Source organism: Ambystoma mexicanum, chromosome 12, assembly GCF_040938575.1.
Source record: "Ambystoma mexicanum isolate Mex_15411 chromosome 12, UKY_AmexF1_1, whole genome shotgun sequence".
Lineage (NCBI taxonomy): Eukaryota > Metazoa > Chordata > Amphibia > Caudata > Ambystomatidae > Ambystoma > Ambystoma mexicanum.
Window position 1 is genome coordinate 1008424550 of NC_090936.1, and position 27073 is coordinate 1008451622.

A 27073-nucleotide genomic window follows, 5' to 3' on the forward strand; every position below is an offset into this window, starting at 1 on the left:
ATGAATTCCGCACCAGCTGCACACATACCTGGTGCACACATGCACCTTTGACTCTCTCTACTCTCTCTACTGACCTGAACTTCGGTTCCCAAGGGCGTTCAACCTACCAGCGCCTTCAGACCATACCAATGGTATATAAGGCGCTATATAAAAGCAAAATAACATAACATATGTACTTTGGTGAGGAATACAAATTAAAATTAATCAATAGGTTCACGCTGGTGCAGTGCAGCCATTTTGCAAGGAAGTTTTGGTTTTACGTTGATGCAAGGAACCTCCCTCCCCCACACCCGGCAGTATCATTAAGACACATAGGGCCTCATTATGACCCTGGCGGTACGGGGTAAACGGCGCCGTAAAAGGTGCTGGCGCCATTTACCCCGCACGGCCTCATTACGAGGTCCCCTCGCGGGACCTAGGAAGCAACGCCTGGTCAAACCAGGCGTGCTTACCGGGTCCCGCGAGGGGAAGAGGGAGCAAACAATGGGCCAACTCGTAATGGCCTGTGTGTGCTCCCTCTCCCATTCCCATTCAACCCTATGGGGGCTGAAATGGGAATGGGGAAGGACCGGGTGCGGGTCCTTGGAGGGAGGAATTACCGGGCCTTCCTAACTCAGAATGGCCCGGTTATTCCTCATTCTGAGGACCCGGACCCGGACGCGATTCCGGCTGCAGCCATGCCTAAAGTGATTTCCTTCTCATGGTATGATCATCATGAAAGTCATATTCATGGTTTCACTGGCTAAAGGGTTGCTTCTACTTTAATATTGAGCTTATTTGATATCTAATGGTAACACTATTTGAAAACCATATCCCACTTCTAATCTCAGTCTGTCTGGATAAAGACACCTTCCTGGTAGCTTCTAATCTGCATCCACTATCCATGCTACGGTATGTGTAACGTTCTCCTTCCTTCCAGTTGGTCTCCTCTATCCATGCAAGAGCGCGTTTGCATTCTGTGAGGCAGCTAATGTGAGTTCTCTGTCTATTATGTGTTACATGAACCTTTTACACATGGTCCTGAATTAATACTACAGTCTGCATACCTTCCTGGATGCTATTAATAAAAAGTATCCTGTATGTACTAGAACAATAAACCTCTTCGTAGACTGCTAATGTTGGTCTTCAAATGCTACTTGTTTATCATTCTGATTAGAGCAAGAATGAAGAGTGTAAAGGGAGTAAACGTGCTTATTATGCTGCAAGACAGCATATCAACCTATCGGTTGTGAGCGTGACGGGTGCAGGGGTGGGTTGCACGATGAGTATTCATAATTCCTTTGGTTTGGTGGAGTGGGGCCCCAAAGAAGTCTGTGCCCAGGGCCCCAAAAGTGCTTAAGATGGCCCTGCCTGGGAGAGGTTACGTGGATGGGGGCTTCCACCTCACCTTTTAGACATTTTGATAACTATGCATACAGAGACCAAAGTAAGAGTGAGGCTCGACAAAAAAGGCACTATGTCTGCTCTGGTTGGTACAGAATGAGGGGTATGTCAGGGTTGCGTACTGGCGCCAGCACTTTTTAACCTCTACCTGGCAGACCTGGGATTACATCTTTTAAATGCAAAAGCTTTTGCGCCCCGCCTTGGCTCTATTGAAATTCAGTACCTTGCCTACGCCGACGATTTAGTGATCCTAGACCAAACACCAATTGGTCTTCAAAGGTCACTCATCATTTTGGAAAAATGTATACATTTGAATGATCTTGCATCTTGCAATAAATACAGCTAAGAATAAGGTTATGATTTGCAGTAACGGGAGGAAAAAAACGTCCTTTTACCTGGCGTCTGAACGGTGTCAAACTGGACGTGGTGGGCAGGTATGTTTATTTTGGATTTTCTATTTACAATGGTCCTAAGAAAATGGAACACTTTTAGGAACGGAACAAGCTAAAGATGAACTGTGTTCACTTTGAGGTGCCAATGAGGAGACTGAATTGTAAATTAGGGAAATTCTCACTGATCCCAGTGATTAATTACTACAGATCTAAGGTGTTGCCGGCACTACTCTACAATACTGACATATTAGCAAACTATCATGATAAAGATTGGCAAATTCTGGAAGGATTTATTTGGCGAAGAGTGCTGGTCATACCAATTGGTTTATGGGAGCTTGATTGGTGTCATACGCGCGCGATTGCTATGAATTATTCTCTATTTATCATGTTAATTCTGCATGACAAATCCTTCGATGATTCTGAAATGTATATCAAAAGGTTCCCTTGCCCTGAGTGGAGAGCTACATTTCTAAGATTCCATTTCAACTTATTACAGACGATGGAAATTGAGGGTGTAAGAAAGGGGGTGTAAATGAGTCAGATATGTTACAGGTTATGCAAAATGAAAAACCAACTAGAGACGTGGGAACACCTGATGGCGGGTTGCCCTAGGACTCACTCTATAAGGAGCACCCACTTTTGTACCTTTTTAAGGAATCAAAGAGTATATGATCAAAGGGATTTTTGGATGGAGATTTTAAGTGGTTCAGAGACTTCCCTCTCATTAGCTGCTTTAAGATGCATAGAGGAATTTATCTTGCATCATTGTAATATCTGTATATTTTAGGAAGCGTTTTATACTGTACGTTTTGTAGTAGTTTTATTTGTATATTTGTAAAATGTTTTCATTGATATGATGCCTGTTGATATGGTGATAAAATTGTATGTCATTACACGGCCACCGTAGTGGCCGTGTAGTTATGGTTAAGTTGCTAATCCCGTAGGAAGATCACTTTTTGGGCGGCGTACAACTTCCTTCCCCCTGGAGGAATCCTCATGAGACTTTGCAAACAAAGTGTATGGCCCATTCTGATTCTTTTTGCAAAGTTTGGTGAGGTTTGGTTCAGGGGGGGCAAAGTTATAGGGGGTCCCAAAATTTATTTTTTTTCCCATAGACTGAATGGGGGAAAAACTTTGCGCACGGCGACAGCTCAAACCGCTGCATGGATTTTCACCAAAATTGCGGCAGGAGCAGCGTTTTTTTCCTGAAAGCGTGCTTTTGTAAATTTGGTGAAAATCCGTTCAGTAGTTTTTCTTTAAACAATCAAAAAGTAGGTCTAAAGAAATGTGTGATATCTATGTCTGCTCCGCGGACACACTTCCTGTTTGCTCTGCGGACAATATAGCGATTGGCTAATAGGTCACGTCATGTTCGCGGACATGTGATGCGTTCACTCATTGGATGGTAAAGAGCGTGAAGTGCGTCAGATTGTTCCGATGTGCCCGCCATCTTTGATCTGTGTTTTGGTGTCTGCGGACATCGCCGCAAACACATATAAAAAAACACAACATTGCACTTGTTAAACTTATCAAATACTGTCTGGGGATGTGAGGGTTGATGAGGATGGGATGTGGCAGCAAGAAGCAAAAAAATTGTGTTTTTTGGTCACGAAAGTCATACAGTATATTCGGAGGTGTTCCTCAATATAATGTGCATAAAGTACAGGCGAAGGAGTAATGTGTCTGTGTTACAATGTATTTAAAATAATATTGGAGTCAGACTGGCGCCCCGTAGAGTCTGGCATCTGAGGCAGCCACCTGCAGTGTTTAATGGAAACAGCGGTCATGCACGTGTATGCGAGTATGAGTTCTCATGATTGCGTTGAGCCATGTTGTTGCAAAGTGAGAATGTATTTAGATTTTGAGTGAAGGTCACCAGATTTGATTTTTTGGTTGCGAGCTAAGGAAGCCCATGCTTGGGACACAAAGTATAAGGTACAATTGTTTTTTTACCTTGAGAGAAAGGGAATATTCCGTTAGGAATGCAGTGAGATGAGGTTTGTAATAATGAACATTTGATAAGTTTATGCATTCCAAAAGTGTGTAAGGAACATGTAAAATCAGTTCATGACCATTCTTTGGTGCGAGCGCAGTGAGCATTATGGTCTGAGTTACGGCAAGAAAATGGAAATGGTGAATATACTGTAAGTTTGATTTTGACGACTGTACACCGGAACGAGCTTTAACTTATTATTATCTGCAGATTCATTTTGACAATGTAACTGAAGTACTATATTTCTGTGTGCTTGTCTTTTTAATGTGGTTATGGGAAGTGCAGAATCTACGTGCATGTAGACTATAACTAGATTCACCCAGGTTCAACGCTACTATTTCTTTAAAATGTCATGTATGATAATCAGTTTCCAGGTTGTTTTTGTCTTTTTTGAGATTGTTTGATGTGTGTGCTAATCATTAGTTTAACTCTATGCCGAATTAAGAAATCAATAGATATACTGAAATAAAGGTTGGTTATTGATACATATTTTCTGTTATGTTTTCCAAATAGCTACATGCTGCCTTACTGCGATTGCCATCGATTCCAGATGCCAACTGATGGCTTCTTCAATAGGCAGGTGCACGTTGTCTTCAACAGCCGGATCACTGTGACTGTTCTGTGGGACGATCGCCCAGGGCCCATGTGCCCGTACCCTGCACTAGCGATTAGGAGTAACATGACATCTTTCATGGTGGTCTAGGCCCAGGTTGATGCAGAAGCCCTGGAATTCACTGTGCGACCCAAGCGGTTCCTTTATCGAAAATGAAAACTTTGTGTATGGAAAAAGAGTAACGTGTGCCTCACGATTAACATTTTGGATCAGGAGCGAAGAAACAAATTTACAATTTGATTGAATATGGGAATAGTCGGATGTTCTCTGAGAGTTTATTGTGAAATAAAAGTACTTTACAAATTGTACAGTGTTATTGATTACTTTTAAAGAACGGTTTAATATTTCGCATTGTGACATGCTACGTTGTTAGTCGATGTGTGTTGATTTTCAGGTTATGCGTCACGTAGGTGATTATGGGCGCGTTTGGCTACGCTGAAGAGGAACGTTACCGAGAAAGGTGTAAATTGGAAATGTTTGCGATAGATCAATGTATGTACAAAAATACATGGTCGAACCCTCGGCACAATAATATTTTCTGAGCATTGCACTTGTGAAACTTATGAAATAATGTTTGGGGAGCTGAGGGGTGATGATGATGATGGGTGGAATATTTCTGATGTGATTTCGAATGAGTTTACAAAGTTTGTTGGGATTTTGTGCACAGTTTATATGACGAATCATTTGTGCATTCTTTTGACAGTTTTGAAAAAATAAAACATGGGTGGATTTCCAGCAAATTTGCGTAAGGCTCATTGGCAGGGATCGAAAAGCATGGTTTAGCAAATGTGGCTTTGTTTTCTAAAAAGAAATAGCGCTATACCTTTAGTGCCTGAGGAGTAGGCTGTAGCCATGGGCAGTGGCCAGAATATCCGGGTCATGGTATAAGGTCATGATCCGGACAATGTGGCTACTGGCCATGACCAGAAGGGACAAAACATAGGATTAAGTAGTCATGTCCACCTGGGAGCGGCTTTGTGGTAAAGTTATTCGAAATTAGAATCGATTTGAAAGGGGAAAAAATGTGCTCATGTTAATATGGTCAGAGGGATTTTTTTTTTGCCTTTTGGAGCTGCCATGGAAAGCAAAGCAGGGCCATGTATGGAACTGGCACTTTCCCTTTCCATGGTGGCCATCTTGGAAAAGGATTTTCCTTCCTAAACCGGGACGCCAAAGGCATCCGTGTATAGGACGAAAAATCCTCTTTTGTAGTAGCACAGGTTACCGCTTTGGAAACCTAGGCTGCTAATGGCGTTCATCCCCCATTTTGGGGGCTGAAATGGGGGGATAATGGTCCAGAGACCTCGTTATCCACCCTCGCTTCGCTTGGGCTGATAACTTGGGCTACTGGGCCGTTATCCACCGTTCCAGTCCCTGGAACGGCGCATGAATGCTACAATATTCCCATTATTATAACACAAAATGCTAATGGAAATGTTGGAAAATCTTATTGCGTCTATGTATTTTACTGAGAAATACAAAGTAGATGGAGTTTATGCGTTTTTTTTTAGTTCTACTTTTTTACTGTGAAAGGTGGTTCCTAAAGGAACATTTATTTTGTTTTTGGATGGATTTCTTTTTGCCGGAGAGCTAAGAAAGGTGAGGAGGGAAATGAGGGAAGAGGCACCAAACACTAATATGGAGGGGCAGGTGGATAAGGGGAAATGTTGCGCGTGTGTTATTTCTAAGGTAGGGTGCAGTGTTTCTCATGCTCTTTGATTATAGCAGTGGTGGTGTCTCTTGGGGAGGAGGGATGACCTTAGCAGATGTCATTTTAACATAAATAGCAGTTTTGCTGAAAGTATGTTCTGTGTACTTGATTGTTAATGGATGAGTACGAATAGGTGTTGGAGCTGTGCAAGGGAAATGTTGAAGTTGCAAGTTCCTACATCAATAGAAAATGTAGTTCCGAACTGTCGACGAAGCACAGATGTTATTCGGAAGTGCGTACGGGTTCTCGGACACGTCATCATGCTGTGCGCCAGCATATGGTCATGTGGCGCTGTCCGGAAGGTGTGCCATGAAGTCAGATGTTCGTAGACATTATGGTAAAGTTGCGCTAATAAAAACCTATGAAATTCAGTAAAAAAAACTAAAGGGACATTATGGTTAACATGCGCTACAAAAACCTATGAAATTCAGTGAAAAAACGTTGTTAAAGGGATGTTATGGTTAAGTTGCGCTACTAAAAACCTGTGAAATTCAGTCAAAATACTTTGTTAACGGGACGTTATGGTTCCAAGTAAAACCGAAAAACCCTGAAATTCGCCAGTTATGGTAAGCTAAGCAACCATAACTCGCGCCACCACCGTGCACTGCTAAGACTAACACCCAGGACATCAAAGATTACATCACAAATGTCATTGATGACATCCCTGATGACATCACATGTGCATTTACTTTTCATGAAACTTCTGTACAAGGTATTCTTATTATGTTGACAAAAAAGTGTCAAGGATCATTGGAATGAATATTGTGTGCTAATTAGTGCATTAAGCAGTCCATTGATATAAATAGCATTGTTTTATGAAGTTCTATCCAGTATACTAAGCTACTCATGTAGAAACATAGGCATTGTATGCAGCATACAGGATGGAGGTGCAATATTCATAATGTTGCCATGTTGAATAGTGAAATGATAACTGCTTTATTATTAGAGTTTTGCGTACTGTGAAACATGTGATAAGTAGCTAATAAAACCCACTTACTACATAGTTGCATTATTACAGACAAAACACAAAGAGACAACAACACATACAAATATGAGTTTATACAAGAAAAATGAAGTAAACAAAAAAGCAGCAGTAGTAGCAGAAAGTGTTCATAACCTAACTAATTATTTTAATGCAGAGAAATGATTGCTCCGTTTCAAAGCTGCTACTTACCCTGTGTATATGTATCACATGATGTGACTGAACCCTAAGGAAAGTAGTGTGAGTACAACATATAAAAATATTAGCATATACAGGGAAAGTACAGTAATAAAAAAACAACAGAACTATCAGAAAGTGCTGATAACTTCACTGATTATCTTCACGCACAGAAAGGATTGCTGTCTTTCAAGCCTGTGTCTTCCCCTATGTATGTTTCATATGATGTGACTGGACCCTGAGGGAATTACTCTAAGAACATACTTGATGGACAAGTCTACAAATATTGTACCTTTTCAGTTGTTAGTTCCTGATTGTTACTGAAGAAAACCATGTGGCCTAGATATGTCAGTAAAGGAAAAAAGGGGTAGCCAGACATGTGATGTCATCAGTGATTTCATCAATGATATTTGTGATGTCATCTTTGGTGTCCTGGGTGGTAGTCTTAGCAGTGCACGGTGGTGGCGCGAGTTATGGTTGCTTAGCTTACCATAACTGACAAATTTCAGGGGTTTTTCGGTTTTACTTGGAACCATAACGTCCCGTTAAAAAAGTTTTTTCACTGAATTTCACAGGTTTTTAGTAGTGCAACTTTACCATAACGTCCCTTTAACAAAGTTTTTTCACTGAATATAATATAAATCATGTTTAAGATTACTTGTTAACCAAAAACACAAATAACAAATGTATACATAATTTAGTATTGCTGAATGTAGCTGAGACTGACTGGGGTTATTCTAAAATGTATGAAATCTCTGGATCTTGTGGGATTCTAGGAGTGCACTTCTTATTTTTAAACCACTATCAAGCATGGGTTCTAGTACTCGGGCACCATCCTGACCAAACCGCAGCAACTGTTCTCTTGTTAATTACCAGGGCCAGACAGTGAATGTTTAAAGGTGCAGTGTTTGATGGAATCTGCGGGGGAAGCTCCTACGCCAGGATTGCGCACCTGCAATGCAATAAAGAAGCCCCAAGCCCTCACAGAACCCAGCAGCGTCACAGGGAAACCACGTGTCCCACATAGCCGCACGCCATTGGGCGGTGTGGAATTGTCAGATAGCTCTGATATTAGCAGCACTTGTGCTGTGATCTGCATGCGGCCTGTCGGTTGGAACCATGGGAAGGTCCACTCAGACTTTAATCCTAGGTTAAAGAGAGTAACAATTTCAATTGGGTGTTAATGATTGCATATGAAAATGTTTCCTGTAAAGTGCTTTCGAAAAAGCACAGTGTAAACAAGAGATAATTATTATTATTAATGTTATTTATTATTATCAGCACAAGAATTTTTGCGGTGGAGAATGTAGAGGTGGCCCGAGTGTCTGCGGCATGAGGTTGGGTGGGGATGGAAGGGGAAGGGTTATAGTGAGCGAGGCATCATGGTGCAACGTGGCCTTATGAAAACCATGGACATGAAAACTGTAAGTGCACCTTTTCCTTTAAATAATTATCTCTTCTATATAGTGTTAACCCCACATTGCTTTACGTAGAACATTGTTATGTACAATTATTGCACTTATGTAATATCGCCTTCGTAAAGGATGAATGCGCCAGGCTGGGATTCGAAAGTGCCAGGTGGAGTTCATAGACAGATCTCAGCGCCGTGTGATTAACTCGCGGAGCTATCTCACGGTCTTAAATTGGTGACCGTTCATAGAAAAATGTGTGTTTGTTTATTTAGCCATTTGTATAGCGCACCTAACTCAGGGGCATCTAGGCACTGTTTGCATTTATTTTTTTCTGTATAATAATTTGAGAGACAGTTCATTCGGCTTGCGGAAGCATTTCAAGTATGTTCCTTGTGAGAAGCAATCAACTTGATTGCAAAAGCATTTGAGGTATTTATTTATTTATTTTTATTTATTTAAATTTATATAGCGCGCAAGTAACCCATGGGCATTGAGGCGCTGTTACTTGCAAGAGCTTAGTTACAGGCAAAGAGGCATTCATCAGTACATTATGTATTCAACAGGCATAGAGCTGCTGTTTTGGTTGGTACAGTTGGTCATTAAAAACAGTTTATGCACTGGAACCTACCATTGCGGGTGAGCATTCTTCCCGCTTATGGAATATGTGTAGTTTTAATGTTCATGCCATTGTAATTCTACTAACATGAGACAATGATGCTGGTATCCTGGAGGATTGACAGAGGCAGAGGCAAAGGCAATGGAGGATGTGAAGGCAGAGATACTGCGCATGCGCCAGCAGTATTTTGCCTGTTGTGGGGATGAAATGTTTGAGGCCTGAGCCTTTAAGATCTCCTTAACACAGGGGATAGGCCTGCTGTCTAAAGTCTGAACCTGGCTGGTCTGTTCAACTGAGTGATAGCTCAATTCTTCATAGCCCCCATTTGTGTTGAAATTGGGAAACATATACAAAGACAAGCATTGGCAAAGCCAAGAGGTCTGGCGTTTTATATGTAGATGTTCCTTGTTCTGCAGTGCAGAGTAGGCTTTAGAAAAAAACACCAAAATAACAATAACATTGTAATGCAGCACAAAAGGGAAAAACACATGAATGTACTGTGACGAGGTCACATGTTTTGGGCTGTCTGATGGGGTTGGAGAAATCCTGGAGGCTGCCACCCGATACGTGATACAGGGCCCAAAGGAGGAGAGGTGAGGGGGCCGCCAGGTTCAGCAGCCCATCAGCAACCAGTGATGTGACATGATGGCGTTAAAGCTCGCGAGACTTAAAGAGTGGAGCCCAACTAGGGAAGAGGACGTGCGCAGAAAAGTCTGACCCAAGACATGGGAACTAAACGTCAATGGAAGGGGAACAACCCTTTGGCTCAAACCCAAGGATGGAGACCTAGAGGGGCAGAGTCATAGACCCATCCAAGGGTTGCACTTTTCTCTCAATTACACTGAGAGGATGCAGGGCCCACTAGAAAAGAATCAGGCTTTCTCTTCACTGGGAAAGCCAATAGGACCCAAAAGGTATTGCTTGTCCCAGCACCCTGATCCTCTCCTACCAATTATCAGGCCAGGCCAAATTAAACACTGTACACTGGGTCATCACTAGTTGGACAGTAACCCTTAAATGTGGTGGTAACGCTATTATGTCTGCATTTAAGGGTCCTCCAAATCACAAGTTTGGCAGTATTTACCCCCAGCTAAAAGCTGGGGGTAAATCCGCCGGGAATTTGCTGATTTTCAGCGCTATTACTGGGTGGTAATACCGCCTACGGTAATCGCACTGAAAATTCCCCAATGGGTCCAATGGGGAATGGGGAATTCCAGAATGGGCCCAATGGGGAAGGACCGTTCCACCAAACCCGTGATCCGGCGCTAGTAGCGCCGGACCAGGTGGCAGTATCGCTATTAGCACGGGCGGTAATACCACTGGGATACCGCCCAACTCATGATGAGGTCCACAGTTTCGAAAAAAAGGTTCCCAACAAAAGGAAAAGGTTACAGGAATCATCATGCTGATTGCCGGGGACACCCAGTATCTTAATTGGTACATAGTGTCGCTGTGAGAATCAACAGTCATATATATGCTATTCGGAAATGGACTGGTGACAAGAGGACATGCAGTACGGACCACAGCAGCAGATTACCGCTGTGGGCAGCCACCCCGCACCCAGCCACACCTTCCCTCTGAGGATGGATGGGGGATCCGGGTGGCTGTCTGGAGAGGTTCACAAGCACTGCACAAACAGACAGTGTTGCACGGAAAATTCAGCGTGCTGCAGTGGCTGCCATTTCAGTATGATTGGTAAAATGGCAAACACCTTTCAGACTTGTTTAGTGGGGTGGCATGCCGCTAGTTGCAGAGAAAAGAGGTGCAGGTGAGACCGTAGATTTGAATTATGTGACCCAATTCCAGCCTGGAAAAGACTGCACACCACTGCTGTTTCAGGTTCATCATTCACAGACCCATGGATTGGGCCCGTGACCAGATACAAGGTGCTTGGCATGCCTTTTAAGCGTGGCGGTGTTGAGAAACACCTGTCAGTATTCTAGAGCACACCCATGAAGCTCCTGGGCCTACTGAGATCTGGAGGCACATGAGTCAAGTGTGGCAAAACAAGAAACAAGTCCGGACTCCATGTGTTCAGCCAGGGCCATCTTAATCACTTTTGGGGCCCTGGGCACGGACATCTTTGCATCCCCCTTCCAGCAAACCAAAGGAATTAAGGGATCAAGAATACTGGTCACACACCCCCATTCCCCACCCGTCGCGCTCACAAACTATAGGTTGATATGCTGTCTTTAGTATTTTAAAGCTTTAAATACTTCCAAAACTGGCTTGTGACATTTTCATTTATAAACGTGCATAAAAACCTTTGACTTTTACCAAAAAGCAAACCGTTTTTTGTGTCAAACAAGAAGACCTTAAAATATGCTTGCCTGAGGCCTGCAACATACGGTCCGCTCTCTGCTGTCTACCAACCCTTCCACCCAAATGGCCTACATGAGAAGAAAGATCAAGTAATGGGCTAAACGATACCAGGAGCATGCAAGAAGGCAAACCTCACAGAAGACAGCACAGTAATGTAAGATATATTAGATGATTTGACCATGATCACTGTATTGTCTGCTGGCAAATCCAGGATACAAACATGAACACTGTCATTCCATATTCTTGAATTTGGATACTTATTCTCCTCTTGAACTAACATTGTATGCCTTTGTTGGAGGCGATTGTCTAGGTTTTACAACACCCCATCTAAACAAACCAATTTCAAGACCTTCACCATACAGTTGATATGTTAGTTTTTATAGCAACCCCTATCTGGTACAGGTACATTGCTAATAATAGCAGATGTTGTTCTGCAAAAACAAGTATATATGCAGTCAGGTTTATAAACTTCAGACATAGGAAAGGCTCAGCCAGTCTTGCTGGAATGTGATATTCTAATTTTGCATATGACCACATATCTCTGCAATGGGTGCTTCGCACACTGAGCTAACTTCTGAACCATTGTGGCACTCAATTTATCAATATGCATTTCACCATTGCCTATTGCACATGATAAACATAATTCCCACAGGAAGGAAATAATGCTAGAGAGTTGTGCCGTAACGAACACACAAACTATGTATACCACAGTGAACACAGAAAGCAATACATGATGAATTGATCAAGGCAGAATGTACTTGTCAAAACCGAAAGGCAACAAGTTTAGAACCTCAGCAGCACCTCATAAAATATACTGATGTGTGCTATTTAAGAGTGGTGACCAATGGAATCTTACTTCTTCAGATCATCTAGCCTTTGGGGCCCCCTCCAAGGTGGGGGTCCTAGGCAAATACCCTGTTTGCCCTCCCATAAAAACGTCTCTGGGGGGGGAGTAAAAAAAAGCACACTTGAATTAAGCTTAATTAAAACAGGGGGCAGGCATAGACACACCTGATTACACTTTAGTAGCATACTCCTCCCACCCTAGCACCTTCCTATGAGCTATATTAAGACCTGTTATGTATGTTTTGTAAAATAAGTGCACTGCTTTATTTACATCAATCATTCATGTGGAGACCCCTGCCATGGTGGGAGCCCGGGCATGTGCCCCATTTGCCCTCCTATAAAGACGCCTATGTGTTCAGCGGGTGGGGAGGACCACTTAAAAGAGCTCAGCATCCTGAATACAGTGGCAGCAAAAGAAATACCCAACCCAACTATGGAAGAAGTGCAGGGGACACATGAAAGCCCATTAACTGTGAGTGGGAGGTGGAGTCCCAAGGAAGTGGGGGATGCACTGAAGGGCCAGGGTCCTCAAGAAAGCTGAAATTGCTCCTTTTCAGCTTCTTCGAAGATTCACCACACTGTTGCCTAACCTTGGGTTTCTTTGGGTTATAGAAAAAACTTTTTTATTTTTATTTTTTATTTATTTGATTTAGCTGAATTCAATCAACTTTTCAAACTTACATTGGGACCAAGAATGTTGAAGGACAAAGAGGGACATGAGAGCAACTTAAAATTACATATATACGTAAAATACACAAAAACACATGTGCATATAAAAACTTGGTTTATCCCATTTCCTGAGTAGCGAATTGTTTTTAATTCACACAGCCATTACAGTGCAGAAAAACAAAACATGCTTTCAACAGCATCATTCACAAACTTGTCCCATCACAGACAGCTCCACTCTCTCCTACAAAATGGCTGCCACTATAGAAGAACGTTCAATGGAATGTGCTTGTTCTGTATCACAGTGGGGCCCCTCTCTAAAGAGTATCATCAAAAGCTCGGGCCGACAGCTAAAGCCTTCTACAGCCAAAGATAAAAACGCTTAGTGAGCTGATATTCTAATCTTTCTTCTGTTTTTGTGGTCTTTTCCATGTGAGCCCACCTTCCTTGCCTGTGACCTTGCAATTTTAGTCCATTTGATCAGGTCAGGTGTGCATGCTAATTCGCTTGTATCTGTGGTCTACCCCATTGTTTGGTTTAAAAAATGCGTTAACCATCTGAGCACCGACAGTTCAACAGCCGCTTCTTCTTTTATTTTTCCTTCTAGTTCAGTTTTTGTTTTCCGCTCTTCTGTTTCATCTCTTATTAGGTGCTTTTCGTAAACTGCCTCTTATTTCTTCTTTCGTCTATCTTTATTTTGTCCTTTTAGTTTTTTAAATCATTATTTTAGCTTTTTCGATGATAACGGTGGGATATTTTGCATGTTTAACATATTGTTCACAGTCATTCCTACAGATGAGTAGTGCACCTGCCACGCTAGCTCCCCTAAAACAGGCAAAATCCTGCCAACATATCGGAAGTGAAAAGCAGGCACATAGAAGCCTTCGCCCTGCTTCCACCCACACAGCATCATGCATGTGCACAGAGCACAGGTACCAGCAGAGGGGTCTCATAGAAAGTAGAACTGAGATCATTTCTGCGGAGCTGCGTGAATAACCAGGGCCATCAAAGTATGGATTATAAAACGATGTATGTTTTAGAGTGGAAATTGATAGCCTGAAAAATACGTCTGCATGTGAAAACGTCCCCTTGGAAAAAGTTGCCAGGTATTCGATTTTTCCCCCTGCACTCATTAAAAGCATTCCCCCACATATTCTAGGACGGGTATTAAATATTATGGAGGAGTGCACATTTGTAGAAATGTATCACCCTGGCGACCTTGTCCCTGGCGAATTTATCACTGGGCACCAACAATACCTAAATTCAGGATGGAAGTTGCCCTTTATACTCCTTATAAACAATTTACTCTTACACTCCCACTCCCAAATCTTCCCTGTAGTCCTGCTATCAGCTACTAGTTTTTTTGGGCCCTGTTTTATTATGTGTACGTGTACATTTACAGGAGTTGTGCCATTTTAAACACACTGGTATCATGTAGCGGCATGTCCACTTAGGTTTAAATAGTGAACAGTCTGGATGGGCACTGTGCCCCTTGGAGTGACAGGTACGTGTGGCAAACCTGCTGGAAAATCACCAGGGGTAGATAACTGCCCCTGACCTATGACAGGCAGTAGGTAGTTTAGCTGGAGGAGACACTAGCCCAGCACAGCGTCCAATACGTGGTTGTATTCCTAGTGGTGTGAGCCCTTCTTGCAGTCGAGGGATTTGGAAGTGTGTTGTACACTGTGGTGACAAGCTGTGTTACACTTAATTCTTCATGTGTTTTTTCCTTGAGTAGGTCATTGCCTGACTGCTTTTCTTCAAAGAGTGTTTTCAAGCAGCGCCCTTTTTTTTCAGATAACACGGTTAGGTTTGAGGTGATGTGTATGGCTGGTATTCAGGCCTTTCTGCACTCACTTTCATGCCAACAGATTTCTGTCATCGGCAGCAACCAGGCGGCAGATTCAATTGGTCGGTATGTATGTAGGGTCGGCATAGGCCTCTCCTCCCACTGTATCGATCCCTTGGTTGTGAACGTGCAGCAGGCTGGTTGGAACACCCATGATATGATATGGCATTTATAACGCGCCTATACACAAGTGTTTCACCCATTATGTGTTGAGCGCGCAGCTTGCTTCGAGAAGCACGTAGCACTTTACAATCATAGGGGAAAGAACATGGTGAGGGGAGCAGAAAAACATGGGAGTGGGCACTAACAATAGGGGAGGGGGAAGGTGGGAATTTGTCAGCAAGAGATTTACAAGCAACCAGGGGAGGAAACAGTGGGGATCAGATCACTCACTCTCAGGTGGGGTGGGGATTGGAGGTATGTGGACCTACGTGTAAGGGAGAAGCCATTCCTAGAAGAGGAGGGTCTTGAGATTCTTCCTGAACTGTAGAGGTGAGGGGGTGAGTCTGATATTGACAGGGAGGAGGTTCCAGAGTCTTGAGGCATAGACAGAGAAGGCTTGTCTTCTGGTTCTTTCCTTCCAGGTGTGTGCAGGCCCTCATCTCGCCCCTGTCATAACAAAAGTACTGGTGATATGAGGGTGCGGGTCAGGTGGGATCTGTGAGGGCCGAGGTAGGAGGCACGGAGGTATGGGTGTGGGGTATGTCGGGGAACAGAGTTGAGTGGACTAGTAAGGGGGGGCAGGGAAGGGGCATCGTGCAAGGGGGAGGGGAGTCTTTAGGTTACAATGGTGGAGTAGAGATGTGGGAGGGATGAGGGAATGGTCTCATATGGGGATTAAAGGATCCCTTAGTCTATAAAGAAACATACAAAAGTATTTTGTGGGGTATGTGGGCTACGTCGAGCGAATTGGCGAGCAAGGGGAAAAGGGTAATATGAGACCCCAGACTGGGAAAGTGGTGTCCAGTGGCAAAGATTCGTAAAGTCACCCTTCTGTACAACGAATATTACTGGGGATGAGTGCAGCTCGCAGAGGGGGTGCAGGAGAAGGATGAAAGAGATGAGGAGGAAAAGAGGGGCCAAAAAAGAGAATGCAAGAGATGAGAGACAGAACAGAAAAAGGTGAGCCAAATGAAAGGTGGCAGGGCGGGCACAGAAGGAGAGGTATTGCAAAGACCACTGTGTGCCAGTAATATGATGCGTAATGGAGCAGAACAGGGCAAACACATGACACACTGGGCGCACAGTAATAAGATGCTGGGAGACAGTGAGGCAGACTGGGCAAAGGAGTGGAACACTGGGCAAAAAGCAACAGGCGAAACAAAGGTAGGAGGCGAGAACTGCACAAAGCACAGATACACTATGTAAAGGAGGGTCACAATAGATAAAGGAGTGACACAGTAGTCAAAGGAGTGACGCAGATGGGGGGTGAAGCACTGCAAAGAAATGGCACACTGTACAAAGGGAGAGACTAGGCAAAGAAGTTGCACATTGGGTACTGGATGGCACACTGAATGAAGGGGTGAGTCATGGGTTGAAGAAGTGACAAAGTAGTGCCACATTGTGCAAGGATTGGCTCTCATGCAAGGAGAGACAGTCGCTGTGGTGGATGGGAACTAAAAGCGGCCATGGAAATAATTTTCAAAGTGGCACCAAATTACACATTTTCAGCAAGCCCAACCCTTTACCTATGAGGAAATTTGAAAATAAAAGAGGTTACCACACAAAGGAGGCCCAGTGTGTAGAGGCTTGCCAGGAAATCTCCAGAGTTCCCTACAGGCCAGTCCACCCTTGGACAGTCGACAAGGGAGTGTGAAAGTGGGTAAGATAGGAGTGAAACATCCAGTGTGGGAATGGCACATCGGACACAATGCAATGTGAAAAGTGCATGGGCAGCAATAACGGACGCTGAGGTTAAGAGGCAAACCCACCTTGCTTGGCGTATAAATCCCGGACAGCTTTCTGGTAGACGCGTCTCTCCTCAGACGTCATGTCCCGGATCTCCTTCCGTTGGCTCACCAATCTGCAGTTGCACTCCACCACACCGGTGTAGCTGCAGAGGCACACCTCACAGCCATGCTCAAAGGTCTCCCCGAAGCGGAAGGTGCGCCCTGCATAGGAGCACCCACAGTCCTCACGGCAGGCTGTCTCCTCACAAGTCCTTCCGGGGGAGAAGCTGATGACCTGGCGCCTGGAATCCCGTCCCTCCAGTGCCTGGCACTGAGCCATTGGCAGGGACTCACACTGGTAGATGAACCCTGCACAGAAACCCAGGTAGCTGAAGCCCTCTGCATTCAGGCCACCGCAATCGAATCCTGCACGGTTGTAGCCATTCCTGTCGAAGCCTTCATTGCTGAACTCCATGCGTCTGTCGTGTTCCCCCTTGCGGTTGTAGCCAGTGAAATTGAAGCCAGTCTCCTTATGGAAGCCGTCCCGGTCATAACCTTGTTGGTCAAAACCATATTTGTCGAATTCCCGACCATCATTCAATCCACTAAATATCTGGCCATTTGGACCAAACAAGGCAGGCCCTGACCGGACCGGGTTGAAAACCACCCTCTTTCTCTGGTTACGGTCAAACCCTGAGCTGTTGTACCCATAGCGGTCGTAACCTTCACCGTCGTATCCAAAAGTCAGGCCGCTGAGTTTCGGGGTGCGATAACAGCAGGCTCCCATCTCACAGCGCTTACGGCAGTCCTCGTGGTTGGGGAAATTGTTGGTGTTGCCACCACAGCCGGAGTAGGTAAATTCTCTGCACCGGCCGAGGTGAGCGTCGAAAAACCAGTGTCGTTTCGCCGGCCTGGAGGATCCGTCAGTACACTGGCCCGCATCTTGAGGCATCGTGCAAGTCTGTAATATATTAAAAACATGTTTTAAAAATCACATTACAGGTTGTAACCCATTTCCTGTTCAGAGGAGGGGCTTGCCTGCCTGGCGAAAGTAACTAGAATGAGATCAAGCTCGTATTAGGCGCACCACCTTCATTCCTGGCCACTGAACCGATATAGAACTCTAGCTACAGAGCGCTATCCAGCTAACCTAGTCTACTAAGCGCCATCTACGGAGCGCTATCTTCTCCATCTTTGCACACCGTCCAGGGAACTTCCTCTACACAGCAGCATGCAATGAGCTCCATTGCTGCAACACCATTTGCCAATTCCTTGTATCTACATAGAGAGAGAACTTTTTTTATGAAGCACCCAGCCTCTTTTTAGGGAGCTACCTATATGCAGCCCCGTCATCAGGGTTCTTCTAGGGGAGAGCAATCTAAAGAGTTTTGTTATCCTATGAAACACTAGCTATGGAGCTCCTTCTAGTGAGCAATATCTAGCAGGGATGCTCACAAATATTTTTGGTTTAGTCTTTTTCCACAGGCCTCGTTGATTGCTGACCATTCCCCCAACACTCAAAGTCCCCAAAAATGAAAACTTCTGTTTTAATGACAGTGGGATTTTTTCAAGTACTGAAAGTTATTCGTTATTCTCAAAAACGCACTAGGCCATTAATATTGATAGAACATGACATTATGTATCTATCACTTCCTCGGCCTCATTAGAGCCACAGAGGTGTTTTTCTTGATTACCGCCAGTGGTAATCTGAAGGTGCCCTTCATTGTTGCTTTACTGCCGCCATGGTGGTAATGGCAGGGGACTTCCTGAAAAACTGCTAGTTATCTTTCAGTTAATCCACACCCTTCCTGTACAAAGTATTTTTTAACAATTTCCATTCTCATATTGAAGATGTAAATAGTTTATATACCATTGGGGGTCATATTGCTGCTGTACATTATTTTTATGTGGTGGATAATGAAATCGGTGGCATTTGGGGCATGGCCCGGCAAGAGCCTGATGGAGGTGCGACTCTCCCGAGCTCTGAAGCGCTGCGAAATGATCTGTGAAACCTCAGGCTTTTGAAGGTGAAGACCACCGGTATAAAGGTGCATTACATCTGTGGGAAGGTGTTGGGAGGCAGATGTATACGTCAGCCATTGCTCCTGCCCCACCCGATCCAATATCACGCAGGTGAGAAGCGTTACTCACTAAGACAACAGCACCACCTTTATCCCAGGCAGGTACAACAATACTTAGACACAATCTAAGCTGAATATGGCAAACACACTCTAGTCAACATTGCACCAGTAGCAAGTGCATGCATTAAACACAAAGCAAATGTTCATGTATACACAAAGAATATTAACATGGCAACCACAAGCCATGAAGAACACTAACAGAACCAAAGCATAAGCTGAATGCAACATGAACGACACACAAATATAGATTACTGACACAGAACCCAGAACGTAATAGGGGAGCCATAAGGGCTCCAGATAAGATTTTGAGGTTGGAGCATTTACTCCCTGATTTTACAATTAGAGAGTAAATGCATTTTCAAGAGGGTATAAATTAATGTTCTCCTTCACAAGAGAGTAAAATGTATCTGAAATGTTTGGACATTTGGGAAATAAACCTTCAGTCCCTGCATTCAGCCAGTGATAGAAATGAGGTCTTAAGACATGATTGCAGACCTTGAGTAACCAATCAAACAGCGCTGACATGGTAACTGGACCATGGAGTACACGGTGAGGTGTGATAAGCTGCACAGTGGAATGGCTCCTGCACCAACAGTGTCCCTGAAGTCATGGAAATGCAGTGTGCAGCTTGGGCACACTGTACGTACCAGCTGTGCACATAGATGTAAAACAGTTTGCGGTCAATGTTTAGTGTGGTGCAAAGCTCCAATGAGGAAAGAAAGCAAACAAACCAGAGGGGATTCTCATTTTGAATTATTGTGTAAATGTTATCAGGGTGAGGGTTCCCAATACAGAGAGGAAGTTAGCTCTTTTAATGACAGGACATAAAAAGCAGACTCATCCTTGCAAGTTTCAAACTCGTGAACCTCCGATAATATTATGATCTCTGCAGCAGGTGCATCACCCCAATCGGGTAAATGCGTACCTGCTTCAGTATTCAGGGTACATGCAATTCCATTCTAGACGGACACACATATATACATGCACTTGCCAGTGTACATATTTGTCTGGTCCCCAAGTCATACCAACTGCCTGAAAGCTGACTTTATAACAAAGCCCTGCTATCCGCTGGCTTCACTTAATATAGGTATCCCATTGCATTCTGGTACTTAATGTCTCACCTGATGTTTTAACTACACGCAGTATAGGAATAATTAGAGATTAGATAGATGAAAGTCTGAGCCAGCATGGGCACCTAGACACTGTGACCTGCAGGATACATGTAGCTCTCTGCAGCTGGGGCTAAACCCAATTAGCTGTCTTATTGCATTACAAACAGGTGCAAGATGCTCAAAACACCTTTGCTTTCACGAGCACTGCTGTACAATAGGGCACATTTTCCAGCTTGCATCCTAAAAAAAGATGCAGTTTCTTGTGTCTAGCAACAACTGGCAAAAGCACTACAGACCATAAGCTCACCCACAGTATCGGGAGACCCGAACCTTGAAGCAAAATCCAGTCACACCTCCCCTGCTTATAGTTTTCTCTTCAGGTTGTGTGAATGATCAGCGGATACACAGTGAAACATAAGAGCAATCAAACACAATGGAAATACAGGGACAAACAAATGATAAAGAGAGAGGACCGGTTGTAGAAAATAGTAAATTATCTCTTGCACAGTGCCCGGGCAATGCACACCTTCAGTGAGGGACCCTTCCTAAGGGGGTACAGGGTGACCAGGCATCTCCTGTTACCTCCATGGCCCGGGTGCCTGGCTGGCGACTGAACTCAAGACTTCTTCTGGAGCACATTTTGGCCAATGTTCGAACGTGGTATAAATACATGCACAGTGCATTATGCGCCGTAAGAACACTACGGGTCCCATTGACAAGTAAGGCCAGTACTTCCCAATGCAGGAACACCAGTGCTACCTGAGCCCAACTATGCCATTACTGACATTATAAAGGACACCCTAGTGAAATGACATTGTATGTATCACCAACCTCGCCCATCGCACCATGTGAAAGCTTGTGCTGGGTGTGCCGCATATGGTACGTACTGTAAGAAAACGTGTGCTGTGTGTGCCCAGTAATGCCGTTATTTGCCCCCTTCCCTCAGCCTCTCATCAGACCCAAGTCACACCTTTGTTGCCATGTAGCGTTGCCTCCCATAACCTGAGTCCTATGTCCAGGGTACTGCCCGTTCTGCACAACAATTCTATTCAATCTTCATTTCCACCCTTGCAGCTCAATGCCCTCTCTTTCACCCACTCCCTTCCACACAATCGCTCCTCCCTGTGCCCTCTCTTGCATCCTTTGCTCACACTTACACCACCCTTGCACTTACACCCCTGCAAACTCATACAATGTTTCTCATTATCAAACTTGTGCTAGGTCTCACATAGCCTCACATCTGAAGACACTTGCACGCTCAACACTTGCTTTTTTATAACTTATGCTTTTCTTACACACCCGTTTTCAGACCACTGCCGGCCATTACAAATTGAGGTTTCGAAATCACTTTGACAAACAGGCTTAAAAATGTTAATACACGGCAGGGGATCAGCACACAGGTGACTGTTGGGCCTCGAGAGTGTCATGAACAGGAGGAGAGTAGCAGATCTGAGTGCCGCGGCTCCCAGATCCTTTCAGAGTCTGCTGGCATATAAATACATTTCAAGAAATGTGCTATTTCAATTGGGATTGAAAGGGCCAGGGCCACGGTAGTTTATCTTGCCACTGATGGATAATACCCAAAAAAGTTCCATTGAGCTGATTATAGATAATGACACTTGGTAACGCTGCAAGCTCATCAATGTGTATTTCTTGACAGGCACCTGCTGCAGAGAAGCTACATTTCAATTAATTGAGGCCGTGAGATCAAAGTGCAGCCACAAATGTGCAATGCTGACAAGTCCAAAATAAAAGGGGGTTGGATACTACCAACCCCCATGCACTAGTCTAGTAACCTACCTTTAGAAAATAATGTTCATTTATACAAGGAATTTGTGGCACTGCACAAAGCTCCTGTGGGCAGAACTAATGGTTCATACTGCAGTGCCATCTACTGGCGGAAAGAGGAGTTTTTTTTAATGGCATTATAGTCACAACCCTGCATAAACGGTATGCATTTAAAAGTAAAATGTGGCGCATTGGCAAGAATTAAATGCATAAAAAGGCCTGATACACCCCATATTTGAAGGGCTGGCAGCCTTCTTCCCTAAAATGGATGCCAGTGCATGCTTTTTGAAAAGGGCAAGGCTTCAAGGTTTTGAGAGAACTCAAAAAGCTGAATCTACAGAAATACAGAGTTATGCAGAGCTCAGATGGTAGCTGGCAATTAGAACCAAGGTTAGAGTGAGATAGGGAGGATGGGAATGGCAGAAGATAGCAGTTCCCTAGACATAAGCAGGACACTCCCAAATTCATTAAAGATTTATATGAATACAGCTATCCTTTGTTAACCAGGTGCAGTAAAATAGTAAGCCAACAAACTCTGAAGAACAACTCAAGAGGGCCCCTGGTGGAAACAGATAGCATGAAACATGTTTAAATTTGCTAAAATCTCAATAAATAGGAGTTCATTCCATGTCATTCACATTTCCCTAACATGTAACTTATAATTGGAGAACACTGGCTATTCATCAGCTGCTAGCATAAGATAGGACACCTGCAAGACTCCCTAAAAGTACACACAGACATAAGCCATCTTGCAAGGTCAAGTACAAAGTAATTACCCAGTCTCATGGTGTGAGGATGAGGGGTGGTATCTTCTATAAATGAAGAAAGGACAGTCCATAGGCCTCTCTCCCCCACACCCTGCCTGGCTCATATCTTGACGACCTTTCCAGTTTTCAAGGTTGATCAATACATCGTCAACCTATCAATATCCATTGTGTCATGCCGCCCATCGAGTCATATGCCAACCAATCCCCTAACAAAGAGAGGATGTAGTTTTATCTTTATTGAAACAAGGGTGTTTCGGGGTGTCTATTTCATCATTGAGTCTGGTTTGGCTTGGTTCCAATTACTCTGGCATACTTGGGCCCGCATTAACAGAGGTATACATATCTTCCTGAGCACCTATGCCATACAGATAACTCTTTTCCCTGGGAGCCGTGCAGCGAGGATTCCAAGATGGCGGTCTGGATCAAACTGATGCAGCTGTTAGGCACTGGCTCCATGGCTGGGCATCTATCAGATTGTCATTAATAAATGGCATTCCTTCCACCATTTCCCTCCAGAACCTCACATGCATAGATAATCAATTATGTCTACATTTTTTTTTAGGGTGTCAAGGGAGACCACTGGGGTAGCAAGGGAGACTTCAGGAGTCGCAGGTGCGACCCCTGGTAACCCCTAAATGACGCCCCTGGGCAGTCCTTTCCTCCTCCCTCCTGGCCTCGACCACTTAACTCCTCCTCTTTGGAGACCTCAACATCCACCTGGATGCTTTTTTTCCCTCCTCTGGACACTTTCACGACTCTCTATTCTTCCCTCTGGCCTGACTCACTCTCCAGGGCACACTCTGAATGTTCTGATTGCCTCAGACCTCCCCCTCTATCATCCTCTCACCACTCCTTCCTCCTGGAGTGACCACTTTCTCCTCTCCTCTCATCTCTCTCTCTCTACCCCTCAGGCCGAGCCAACCCCCACACTGTCACCCACCTTCTCGGTCATCCGACCCATGAAGTGTGTGTCAGTTGAGGCTTTTGCTGCCACTTTCTCTCCCCCTCCTACACCTCTGGCTGACTCAAATCCTGACACAGCCCTTTCCATGATCCACTCTAATATCTCTGATACTCTTGATGTACTTGCCCCTGTCATGAGGATATGCTTGAAGCCCAGAGCCAAGTGCAACACCTGGTACGACTCAGACCTCATCACACTTAAACACAAGTGTAGGGTGGCTGAAAGGTAATGGCTGACATCGTGTGCATCCTCTGACAAACTGGCCTGCCGTCTGCGCCAAAGGTAAAACCGACTCTCTGTCCTCACCAAGAAGAGAGCTCACATCCAAACCTGCATCTCTTTGGCATCAAACAACTCAGCCAAACTCTTTAAAATCTGCAAGGAGCTGGCCAATCCTGCTGCAGTCTCTACCTCTCCTATACCCTCCCAGGCACTCTGCACTGCCCCGGCCTCTTATTTTATCTCTAAAACCCAGGACATCCTGTTCACCCTCTCCACCTCTCCTCCTTCTCCCTCTACTTTCTCCTCTACCTGCAGCCTCCCTGCGGCCACCTCTCCTCTGCTCTTCTCTGCCTTTCCTCTGTTCACCTCTGACAAGGTTTCTAGACAAAGAAAAGTGGGGGGATTTGTCCCATCAGCAGAAAGGGAGGGGACAAGAGACCAAACTAGCACAGAAAGTCCCTTCCTACTGTGTACCAAACTAACTGTAGTTAAATTATTCAAAAAAGTACCAAAAACTGGTATCATACACTTTAGTGGAATTCTCTGAAAACAAAGAGGGCAAGTTTGTAGAAATTTTTTAAAATATTTATTTCCCAAAGAAAAAATCCCAATAACACAATAACAAAAGAATTTTTACAATAACAAAAAAGTATAACAAAAAATTGAACACACAGAATTATAATTCTCAATAAAAAATTAGATTTAGTTAGAAGAACAGAAAAAATCAATTATTCTTTTTATAGAACAGAAAAAATCAATTATTCTTTTCATAGGATCACGAAAAGAGAAATAAAAAAAAAGGAATGGAGTACTTAAGGAGAATAGACACATGGACGGCTCTTAAGGAAAAATTCTTCCTTTTCTACAAAGAACAGCCGTGTCCACACTAGCTCTAACTCCAGTATTCCTAATGACAGGTCTGCCTACGTGTAGGTGTCAAAAAAGTGTTTCAAAAAAATTCAAAATTGACATCATCACAACAACGTTTCGGCTGAAATGCCGCCTGTCTGGCCATAACTTCATGACATAGTTAAAAGTTGCCTTCCTCAGGGCGAAACAACCTCACAGCAGTTTAACCCTGTGGGGAAGCAGACATGAAAGGAAATTTAGAATTAAAAGCATGATAGGAGCAAACTCCAAGTTTTAGTATAGGAGGCCCTTCTTTATCTGAACAATCAGGATCAGGAGCGGGGGTTGCCCAATCCAGATGTTGTGATGACATATTGAAACTTAAAAAAAAAGAACTTCAGGACAGAACTGCACGGACATTTCCTCCAGGAATATTTAAGGGCTGACACCATCCCGGCGGGGTTGATAGTCCGCAATGAACCTTGTCTGTTTTTGACTGACAAGGAATACACGACTACCTTTAGCCACATTGCCATTAAATGCAGTAGGGACCTCATGGTCCTTACCATAACAACTGCCCAGCGTCTTGGGGCAGAAATACAGAAGGAGCTCGAAAAGGAAGAGAAACTATTCTTAGAAAACACCACCATTTCTAACGCTCGTGAACAATTATCGAAAACTAATAAACTCTTTGACGACTTTAAGTCGACTACTCTAAGCAAGAAAACAAAAAAACTCCAGTTTGACATACAGGAATTTAAAGTGGATAAAATATTCCCATACATTACAGACGAATACATCGAGGCCGCTAAAAAACAGGCATTTTCCCAACCACGAAACAAAGGCAGACGTAGGTGGGTGTCTTTTTCAAATTCTAGCAGTAGCAGCTCAGACGATCAGGCCAGACAAAACCGGCAATCACAACAAACTTTTGGAAATTATCCACCTCAACAACCATTTTTACCACCACAGCCTTTTTTAGGCAGAGGTGGACTCGGAGGGCCTTTTTGGGGGCAACCATGGCTTCCCCCCTATCAACAACCACGCCGCCAATTCCGCGGACGGCGCCATCTGAACAAGTAGTTGAACAAAGCGACATACCAATTTTCAACCTTGCTAAAATCGACCTGACTTCTTCCCAGATTAAAGTTCTTTCGAAAGGGCTCTCATTTGTGCCTTCACAAAAAACGGATTGGTTTGAAACAGAACTTGAGGTCCGCCGGTTCCTCAGAACACTGCGCCTCAAAGTTTTCTTTAACGAACATGAAGGAAATGAGCAGGAATTAGATACTGGCTTACGAGCCCCTTCAAATTTCAAACCCCAAGACAATGAAGTCACAAAAGAAATTTTGACCTTTGAAAAATGTGTCCTTCGAGATTTGGACAAACTCAAAACCAAACAGAAATCTCTCAGACATAATCTCTCCAAACTAGAAAACTCTGCTCTTACTGAATTATCCAACAACCCCTCCATCGTCATAAAACCTGCAGACAAGGGAGGGGGAATTGTTGTTATGTCTAAGGCTCAATACATCAACATGATGGATACTTTATTACAAGATGATGTCAGCTATAAGAAACTCAGGAAGGATCCCACTCGTGACATTCGCACAGAGATTGAAAGCGTAGTACAATTTGCTCTAGACCGTAAATGGATCACGGAAAAAGAATCCAAATTTCTCACTACCAGCCAAAACCGTATCCCGACTATGTATTCTTTACCTAAGATACATAAGAATCAGGAAAATCCACCCGGAAGACCAATTGTGTCAGGCTGTGGTTCGATTCTAGAACCTCTGTGCAAATTTATTGACGTATTCCTGAAACCCATTAGTGCAAGAACCGAGACATATCTCAGAGATACGACTGATACTATCACTATTTTTGAAAATCTTGAGTTTGACAACACTACCCAATTACTGGTGACAATGGATATCTAATCCCTTTACACCAGTATTCCACAGTATCAAGCGATGGAATGTATGCAAGAAGCTCTCCTGGAATATGATACCCAGGATCGTGTTCCACACAATTTCATCTTGGAACTTATGGCCATAGCTCTCAACAAAAATTATTTTGAATTTAATGGCCAGTTTTTCTTACAAGTAAAGGGCACGGCTATGGGGGCTGCTTTTGCGCCGAGCCTAGCGATTCTTTTCATGTTCAAATTTGAAACTCTTCACATTCTATCTCCAACCAATCCCTTCCGCTATTCTATAACTAAATGGAAGAGATACATTGATGACATCATCTTTATCTGGACAGGCACCAAAGCCGAGCTAACACTTTTTTTCAATTGGCTGAACAATGTAGATCCTAACATCAAGTTCACTATTGAGTCTAGTAACATTCAAATTCCTTTCCTAGACTTAATAATTA

At 43.8% G+C, this 27073-nt stretch overlaps 1 protein-coding gene across 1 annotated transcript in view; it reads right to left on the reverse strand.

The window, feature by feature from the left end:
* The window catches only part of KCP (kielin cysteine rich BMP regulator), an 823409-nt gene that overhangs the window by 489467 nt on the left and 306869 nt on the right, over positions 1–27073 (reverse strand). The window contains exon 7 of the mRNA XM_069629543.1: positions 16894–17812. Within this exon, the coding sequence (XP_069485644.1) occupies positions 16894–17812 (919 nt within the window). The remainder of the gene's footprint in view (positions 1–16893; positions 17813–27073) is intronic.